The 9923-nt window shown below is 36.6% G+C and overlaps 2 protein-coding genes across 3 annotated transcripts; one reads left to right on the top strand and one right to left on the bottom strand.

Annotated features, from left to right (window-relative positions):
* The first annotated feature begins 2376 nt into the window (after window positions 1–2376).
* Window positions 2377–5413, top strand: LOC130740543 (serine/threonine-protein kinase PCRK2). Of its 2 annotated transcripts, none has more exons than XM_057593191.1 (4): window positions 2377–2932; window positions 3171–3434; window positions 4209–4331; window positions 4621–5413. In XM_057593191.1, exons 1-4 carry the CDS (start codon window positions 2561–2563, stop codon window positions 5185–5187), a joined length of 1326 nt encoding a protein of 441 aa, XP_057449174.1. In that variant the 5' UTR covers window positions 2377–2560; the 3' UTR covers window positions 5188–5413. The 2 variants fall into 2 exon arrangements, with proteins under 2 accessions (XP_057449174.1, XP_057449175.1); XM_057593192.1 differs by having other exon boundaries at window positions 2789–2932; window positions 3164–3434.
* An 861-nt stretch (window positions 5414–6274) lies between these two features.
* LOC130740544 (receptor-like cytoplasmic kinase 176) lies at window positions 6275–9708 on the bottom strand. The gene is made up of 8 exons (XM_057593194.1): window positions 9431–9708; window positions 9226–9315; window positions 8294–8679; window positions 7953–7988; window positions 7707–7842; window positions 7461–7600; window positions 7250–7355; window positions 6275–6871 (listed from the first exon to the last, which is right to left on the bottom strand). Exons 2-8 carry the CDS (start codon window positions 9278–9280, stop codon window positions 6441–6443), a joined length of 1290 nt encoding a protein of 429 aa, XP_057449177.1. The 5' UTR covers window positions 9281–9315; window positions 9431–9708; the 3' UTR covers window positions 6275–6440.
* Between the last annotated feature and the right edge of the window lie 215 nt (window positions 9709–9923).

Raw genomic sequence — 9923 nt, 5'->3', positions numbered from 1 at the left:
ACCGCGTTTCTTGACACATGTTCGATTATTTTTTTCAAATTATTTAAAACAATGTTTTAGTTGTTTTTTTCAATAATCTGGTATAAATCATTCAAAATGCCATATGATTAGCTAAGAGTAAAGAACTTCTTGTTGAATTTTTCAATGAAAAATGGTCTCCTTTGGTATACTACAACGTACAAGGCACATAATTTTGACTCCAAAATGAGACAGCGTCAAGAAAAGGAAATGCCTGCAAAATAAGATTATTATAAAATATTGGTTCATAATAAAATACGATTTATTTTTTGAGAAGTTTGGTTAGACCTTGAAACAAAGCCTATATCACATGACATCTACCTTCTTAAGGTAGATTCTAGTCTAATTCGACCATTTTTAATTTTCACAATTAATTATAATTACCACGTAGTTAGTTATATAGAGTACTTACAGTTATACATTCATCTTAATATCAATTAATAAAAAAAATAATCTAATCATAAGTTCAAATTATAATGGGATCCATCGTTTGATAAAATGTGAAGTTGATGCTTTAAATCTGGTTACTGTTCTTAACAATAGTGAGTACTGGCGTTTTCACACCTATGCAGCATTGCTGGGAGAAATCCGTGAGCTGATTGAGCATGATTGGCGTGTTCACTTATCTTGGATCAAAAGAGAAGGGAATGGTCCGGACAAGAATAACAAAAGGATAGCCTACCCTCTTGTAACATACTCTCCTTTACAAACCTCCTTCTAGTTTACAAAAGTGTCACAGTTACATATACCGGTATATTCATTTACCACTTTTGGTATATGCCCCAAATATGTACAAGAAAAAGAAAAACTAGACAGGGATACTACAAGAGTGATATAACATCCGAAAAAACATGAGCAAAAGAGAAATACAGGCCCTCCGGGGAATGGTCAATAACGTGCAACCCATATTGAAGATAATGAGTATAATTTGTCAGCCAGTCTAAAAGAGATGTGGACAATTATTAGCATATATTTGAATTTTTTCTTCGAAGACTCGTAATCAATTATAGGAAAAAGCTATAAAGTATAGTTTCTGATCATATTTTAGATTGTGTGACCACCATTAATCTAAATCTAAATACGCTATGTACGTGTTGAGGTTGTTTGATAGTTAAAATATATTATAACATGTGGAACATATATGGGTCACCAATTATTTCTTGTTCAAATTTTATTGAAGACTTATCATTTCAAAATTGGTAGAGTCATTGGTTGGATAATTATCATTTTTCCAATGCTTTCATTTTGGTAATTTTAACTCCTAAGCAGAGTAGGATTCATAGATCCCTTGCAAATCACAAGACAATTCCAATTAAACATGGATTCTCTCCACGAAGCAATTGCCTCAATACAATCTGGCCTCATGCATGGAAAAGGTTGCTCAACTTTCCATTCAGTCACCGCTTATTCCCCCATCCACCTCCTTTGTTCTTACAAAGATCAGAGGCAAAGATCATCAATAAAACATTTTCAAACTAAGGCAAATTTCTACCACGATCGACTACCAAACCAGATTCAAACGGTTTTCAAATTAGGTAATGAGTATTTTCTTGAAGTGAGGCTAATTTTTTCTATCTAGCTTAAATTCTGACATCAATCATGAATTGTCAATCTTGCGCCCTTATTCTATTTCTTTAAGTCATTGGCCTTGCTAAGCTCATTGAATGCAAGTTGAAGGAATCCAAACCCCCTGCCTTACTCTTTTACTAGATCATCTATCGTCCTTCCTATCCCAATCAACCATACTCTTTCGATCACTCCTAAAACCCATGCACACCTTCCTTACTTATAAAAAACTCAAAACCATCTAGATGGATGAAAGAATGGCACCCCAAGGCCTTCGCTATAATCATGATAAAAATTATCACAGATGTCATCATTGTCAACCTAAACAGTTTTTATTGATTTTAGTAAATGATCAATACGACACACTCGGTCTAGCCCAACCTTCCTCCGCTGCAATACACATTAACTGATAATAGTAATGTTAACATAGTTGTAACTATTCATTTCCAATCATCAGATGACACCTTACAAGGTAAGTCATCCCATAACTCTGAAGTTCATGGGTTCAAGTCATCGATATTTTATGGTAACTCTTATAAATACTTGATGTTTCCATAATGTGATACCCGCTCATTTTAACTCACTTTCTACACTCACCTATCTGGTTCGTTTCTAACCTCCATCGGTGGGCAATGAGACTCATACTTCTTGCACAAGTTTTCCCCCCTCAAACTCTCATGCTAGAGTGCTGATTTGGTGTCAATTGGCTGATAATTAGAGTGATTTTTCATTTTTTAGAGTTGTGATTTTTTTTAATCTTTTCTTAAAAAGAAAATGAAAAATTATTCTATTCATTTGCATCATTCTCTCTAGAAGTGAACAACAGAGAACATTCAACTCGAACGATACCGTTTCATTCCTTTGTGTTTTGGTCGTCTTTGGTTGTTCCTTGTTATGGTTCCTTGACCACTGACCCTTCTTCTTCTTCTTCTTCTTCTTCTTCTTCCATCGCGTGTGTTCATGGTGTAGTGACCAAATGAAGTGCTTCCATTTCTCAAACGGCGAGCGGCGAGGCGAAGATGAAGACGGCGGAGCCGGCGGTTCCAGCTCAAGAGGATCAAGGGTCTCATGGGCGCGCTCTCTCAGCCTCATGGACACTCGCAGGTCCGAGTTTGACTCAACTGGGTCAAGAGACTACTCCGACACGGTGGGCTTCCACGAGTTCCTCTCTCTCCGGCGAGCCAACAACCTTCGCCTCTTCTCCTTCTCCGACCTCAAAACCGCCACGCGTGGCTTCAGCAGAACCCTCTTGATCGGCGAGGGAGGCTTCGGTTCTGTCTACAGAGGACTCATCGATGATTCCCAAATCGATGTTGCTATCAAGCAGTTGAATCGTAATGGCCACCAGGCATGCCCCTTTCTTCCTCTCTATGTTAACCCATCAATTGATTATTCACCTTTTGAGTTTTGATTCATATAGCTGAATTTCTCTCGCAATTTTAGTTAGTACCCTTCATTCAATTCTGAAAAAAGAGCAATAAGCAGTGGATTTTCAGCTTGGTGTTCCTGTTTTTTCAACTTGGTATGTTGTTTAAGGAGATATCTTGATGTGGGGTTTCTCTGTCTCTTGCATTTCTAGTTTTCAGGGGCATAAGGAGTGGATTAATGAAGTGAACTTGTTGGGGGTGATCAAGCATCCAAATCTTGTGAGGTTAGAGGGTTACTGTGCAGAAGATGATGAAAGAGGGATTCAAAGACTTTTGGTGTATGAGTTTATGCCAAATAAGAGCTTGGAAGATCATCTCTTGGCTCGGGTTCCCTCGTCATTTCTCCCTTGGACTACTAGATTAAGGATTGCTCAAGATGCAGCTCGTGGCTTGGCATACCTGCATGAAGAAATGGATTTTCAGGTACATTAGGACAAATTGTATTGTTGTTTTGTCATGTACTACAATCATATGCAGGAAATCGGTTTCTTAAGTCCATGTTCATTTTTTTGTTTGTTAAAGATGTCATGTCTTTATGGTTTCTGTTGATGAAGTGGATATTAGGGTGAATGCTAGCCGGATGATCTTGACTATGCAAAATTAATTTTAGTTTAGAAGGGAATTTGAAATGAAGTTATTTATGTTTGGAATTTTGGATTTATCAAACATGACATAGTTGGTAGTGAATTTTTGCCATGAATTGTCAAATTGAAGGATTACTTGCTTCAGATCAAATGGGGAATTGGGATATCAAGTTTTAAAAATTGTTTCAAGGTGAAGCCAAACATGACTGTCCCTAGAGCAGCAAAATACCTTTCAAGTTTAGGTGTACCAAATACACAACCAAACATGCAGAAAATCACTGATCAGGACATGCAATAAATGAGTTTTTAAGCACTATTTTTGGAATTTCTTGTAAGTTAAGCAAACATGTAAGTATCTTTTTTTGTTTGTTTGTTTAGCTTTACGTTGAAATAGAAATAATTAAACCGTTATTAGGAACTTGTTACTTAGACATTCCTATTTGGAATTTTAACATTGGTTTATAAATTCAGCTCCTTATGCCTTTGCTATTAATGTATTTATCTTTGTGGATGGTTTCTACTGTGGATGTCTTTTACAGCATTTCTCATCAGCTAAAATCCTTACAGTGCTTTTTTAGAAACACATTTATGATTCTAATTCTAATTGATGCAGCTAATATTTCGAGATTTTAAAACATCCAACATCTTGCTGGATGAGGACTTCAATGCAAAGCTATCTGATTTTGGACTTGCTAGGCAAGGACCCACAGAAGGGTCTGGTTACGTTTCAACATCAGTAAGAAAATCTCTATACACACTCCTGAGAAAAGTCCTTATATTCTACTTTTAAACATAACATTGGTGGAAATTTGACAACAATACTTGATAACATCTGAATATCATGCTTCCTGGAAGTTAATCTGAAGTAGTTGACTAGATATATATTTTTAGTTTTGACCTTATTCATTGCTGAATGAGTCTGATCCATGAGGTCATTATGGTGGTCTGAAAAATATGGAACTTTGTTTGTAATCCTGGTATTCTACTGATATGTGAAATGAATGACTTATTTCCTCTTCACGAAGGTTGTCGGCACTATTGGCTATGCTGCGCCTGAGTATGTTCATACTGGTAAGCTGACTGCTAAGAGCGATGTCTGGAGCTTTGGTGTAGTTCTTTATGAGCTTATCACCGGGAGGAGAGCTGTAGAAAGAAACCTACCAAGAAATGAACAAAAGCTTTTAGAGTGGGTAAGACCTTATATTTCTGATCCTAGGAAGTTCCGTGTTATTGTCGATCCTCGGCTTGAAGGACAGGATTGCATAAAATCAGCTCATAAACTTGCAGTCCTAGCAAACAAGTGTCTCATGAAGCAGCCAAAGTCCCGGCCGAAAATGAGTGAGGTGGTTGAGATTCTTGGAAACATTATTGACGAGACAGCTCCTCAGGATGAATGCATCTCCCAAGCTGTTGTAGCGCCTGAAGAAGAAAAAGAATTATCTGTTGAGAACACTGCACCTGAACCAGCTAAACAGGGGAATAGTTATTTGAAGAAGGTTTTTGAATTCAGAGACATGGTCAGCTTTAGAAATAAGTCTATTGGAAGATTGGATTGGAAAAGTTGGGCGCCTGGGCTAGTAAGAACATGGTGATAACTGATAAGTGATCTCTATATCTTGTAAAGGAAAGTCTTCCATTACTGTCGCCTGCTTATGGCAATGTTGGGTGATTCATTCGCATAGTTTTCAGCCAGCATTGGCAGGTACACAGTTAACAACTGATATACAGCCAATTTTGTGTTAATTAATAGTTGTATGAATCTATGTACAGGATAATTTTGAAAGAAGCTATAATATTAAGTGACTTCTCCTTCTCAAATGTGAAACATGAGAAGACTCTCATCCAAATTCATAAGACGAGTTCTATTCATTTTTTTCTTTGAAGTGTGTGCTAATATTTGTTTTCGCTGGTACTAATGGATATCCAGACATAACTTTAGTCATGACTAGCAAGATTTAGGTAGTAATTTGGTTTATCCTTGCCAATTTGATAGTTGTCAAGTTCTCTTTTAGAAAGCAAATCATCAGTATAAAATTGAACTGAGTTCTTAGGACAAACACGTCTGAATATCTCATTTTGTGTAAATATATAACCTGTATTGTTAGCAAAAATAGTTTGCCTTTTACTAGTTTATAGAATGGTTTGAAAAATAATAATTGAATTTGTACTGAGAAGTCCTTTCATTTGTTAGATTTCAAAACTTGGAAATAAAAATAGTAAATGTAAGATGTTATAATGAAATGTGTAATGAATATGTCAATCAGGGTTTTTCACCCGGGGACAAAATTATCCATTTATTCTCTCTCTCTCTTCAATGATTGGGCCAATAGATTAAGAAAGTCACGTTTAGAAAGGTGGATGATGACCAAAGAGTCCGTCCAAAACTAATTTAATTGATCGTGAATCATGGTCCAATGGTCCCTGGTGGCTTTGTTTTGAATTCAAAGAGTGTTTTCTATGACTCTTCCACTTGAGCCTTGAGATAGATTAGCGACAAAGAAGAGTCTTTCTCATCTCTCAGAAGAGGCTTTCTCTTTTCTTAGTGGGAGTCTTTTTCATCAATCTTCTAAAAAATCAAGAGGTTTTAGTTTGGCTGGATAAAAAACACTCTGGTTTTAGTTTCCTTTTGTGCCTAAATTATGCCCATATTCTCAAAAAACAAGCAAAGAGTAATCAAAATTAACATTTAATCAACTTATATTCCCTTATGTGAAAGCAGCACATTGCAAGTGTAACAGTATAGATTATGAAACTACAGAGCAAAATACATTGCATTGCCACCTATTTTAACTTTTACAAACACTAGATAAGATGTGTACAATATATTAGACAACATTGCTAACTTTCATGCTAAGGATAGTGTACAAGGCAGTGAAGCAGTGGGGTGGAGATGAGCTTTGATGGTTCTAACAGGGATAAAATCATCAGCACTTTTTCTGCGTAAATGATTTTTGTTGCTTTTATTTACATGGGGAGCTTGTAGCTTCTCCAAATATGCAACAACCTCATCCATGTATGGTCTCAACTTTGCTTCTGTTGAAAGGCACCTTAGGGAGAGAATAGCTACCTTATAAGCTTCCTCTAATTCATATTGTCCTTCAAGGCGAGTATCCAACACACGTAAAAGCTTACGCTTGTTTGCTAGGTAGGGTCTTGCCCATTCTACCAAATTGTGTTGCCCTTGTGGTCTGTTCTTGTCAAAAGCACGTTTGCCTGATAGAATTTCCAGTAGAACAACTCCAAAACTGAAGACATCACTCTTAGCAGTGAGGTGACCTTCGTCAACAGAAGATTTTAGTCACTGACCAAAATGATATATGAAGTTGATTCTTGAGTAAGTTAATGAAGATAAAAAGACCAGTTTGAAAGCTTCTAGCTTATGAGAGTTTTTCAACTGAGATAACTATTTGGTTTCTGACTTGCAAAAATATCCTTATAAGGAAACTTATGAAAATATTGAGGTGTAGAAGACTCATTGTTATTGCAAAATCATTTTTAACTTTCGCTTTCCTTTAAAGCCAGAACCGATTCTGGGGGGAAACTTTTGTGCGTAGCTTTTGGGGGTCAGAATTGATTCAAGGAAAAAATAAGGTGATTTAAAGAATCTAAAAATGAAATATCATTTGGTTCACTATAACATGAACCTCACAATACCATTGGCTAGGTATTCTGGAGCTGCATATCCGTAGGTGACATTGCTTTTTTCACTTGTTGACCCGTCCTTTGCCAATCCAAAATCAGAAAGTTTTGCATTGTAATTCTGTGATCAAATCAGCAAAAAAAATTTCAGATTTGATGTCTGAATTCCTGTGCATAGAACCTGATTGTAATGTGTCTGTTTTGTGTGTGTACAATTGACACTTACTGAATCTAGCAAGACACTTGAAGTCTTGAAATCCCGGTATGTCACTTTTGTTTCAGTGTGAAGAAATGCAAGGCCTTTGGCAGCACCAAGAGCAACCTTCAAACGGAGGCTCCAAGAAAGAGGTTGAAAATATGAACCTCCTGTTACAATCATAATCATATTGCTAAGGTTAGGCACATTAGTTCTTAAATCCAATAATGAGAAAAATAAACTGATCCAAACATGCTAGGAGTAGGAAGAACTCACTCCTGAACAAGTGGTTCTCCAAGTTGCCACGAGGCACAAATTCATAGACCAGAAGGCGGTTTTCATCTTCAAGGCAATACCCTATCAACTTCACTAGATGAGGATGAGAAAGCTGGCCTAGATAGTTGACTTCAGCCTAAAATTGAAAAGACAAACATTGCAAAGCAAAATTGACGTAACATTAACACTGAAAACAAAACCCCTCTTAATTTCACAACCAAGAGAAACATGGATAAGATAAGGCACCTCAAGACTTGCTTCTTGAATTATACCATGCCTTGCCTACAAGGTAAAAACATTCTCAAACATATATTAATTGTTTACAATGTATTGGAGGCAGCTTTTGATGAATCAAGAACTTCTGTCCTAAAAATGGTATCTGAATTTTCTGCCCCAACAATTAAATCTTTCAGTGTCAATTAGAAAAGACATGAGGGTGGAAATTACAAACTTACATAGTCTGTCAATTTTTTCATTGGTGGGACTGAGAATGAGAAACAGTTTGAGTACAGAAGATTTTAATCCGTTTTTATTCTTAATTAGCAAGAGCAATGGATTTAAATAAGTAGATTAGAGTTAAAACTCACCAACGACACCTTGTGACCTTGGGAGCCATCCTGATTAAGCCTTTTCACAGCAACAACAATGCCTGTACCAGGTTTAGCAGCAGATGGTGAGTGTTCATCAATCCAGCCCTTATAGACTGATCCAAAACCACCTTCTCCTAACATCATACTATCTGCACGGAAATTTCTGGTGGCAACTTTAAGTTCTGTCAACGGAAAGCTCTTCAGATTAGATGACTGCACGATCTCACACACGCTCCGCGGAGTTTGAGGTGCTGACCCCTCTAAGACCTTACTACTTTGGCTACTAAGATCATCAGCAACTTCACTACTTGTTCTGCTCTGATCACCGGGATCCTTATTACTTGGATCTTTTGCATCAGCACTCACATGCTTTGAACTTAATCCTGAGATGATATTCCCACAAATAAAACTTTCATCAGCTACATATTACTTATAAGTTATAAATTAGCATTCACTGAGATAACAAGCTGGATCTTAATCTTTAGTGCGTTTGGTACTTGTTGAGTGCAATGTAAACGGACTTTCATCTCAATCCTCTGCTCACTTTTATATTTCAAAGTGAGTGCTTAAGTCTGTTTCCACTTCAATATATGTTGTTATAATTAATAAAATTGGTATATTAGAGTGAATATAGTGAAGTCAAGGTCACACGGTTAAGTCAATATGTATATTGGAAAGTGTCAATATTTATATTGAAACAAGATATTTGGCATCTGTAGAACAATTTGAAGAATGTAGCCAACAAATGAAAAGTTGGACAATCGGAAGAGCAGGGAATCTAAGTTTAAATCCACTTTGCCTAAACAAAATCCTTCATGCAGTCTAATCAAACCAAAGGGGAAAAGAAAGAGCTGAACTTGAGTTAAATGAAGTAGAGAATACCAAAACCAATCAACAGAAAAGCAAAGATGAACAAAAATGTGGAATACCAGTGTTAAGTAGGCTCTCAGCTTTAATATGCGTGGTCCCCAAGCATGCTCCCATGGAAGAAACGGTACTAATTCCTCAAGTCTTTTTGCCTACAGATTACAAAAAGCAGAGGACACATAAGTTCCAGCAGAAACCATGTTTATGAATAGAAAACCGAGAGAGATAAAACAAAATAATAAAACTCAAAAGGTGTTTGCAATGAACCTTAATTACTCCGAGTATGTAGGAAGGAGAAGGGAAGATTGGAGAAGAGATTGAACTGTATTGAGATGGAGTGAAGGCTTTAATATTGGTGAGGTGGTCTAGAGAAGAAAGAGTGTGTTAGAGTAAGACTAATCAAAAGTTAAAGAGCAACTTGGCCAAGTTTCAGCTAAAAAAGTTGGATGATGAGTAAAGACATATAAGATAAGAGGGTTGAAAGGGATGAAGGAAGGTGGTGTGGTCAGTCAAGTAGCACCCCATTCATTGCATGGCATGGTGTGATGGACCCCCAATTTTGGTTTTGCTTGATATATATACTGCATAGCCATATGCAGCTGTTAAGTGTGCTAAAAAATTCTTACCTGTATTTTTCTCCTGTATCAAATTAGGTACTCAAAAATTACTTATAAAAGTTTCTTCTCAAAATTGATTTTGATTTCAAAGTCAATCAGTTAAATGTGCTTGACAAAGCTTTCTTATCCACCGGATTATGATG

This window comes from Lotus japonicus, chromosome 2 (assembly GCF_012489685.1).
Source record: "Lotus japonicus ecotype B-129 chromosome 2, LjGifu_v1.2".
Lineage (NCBI taxonomy): Eukaryota > Viridiplantae > Streptophyta > Magnoliopsida > Fabales > Fabaceae > Lotus > Lotus japonicus.
This window is presented reverse-complemented; position numbering and strand designations above follow the sequence as displayed.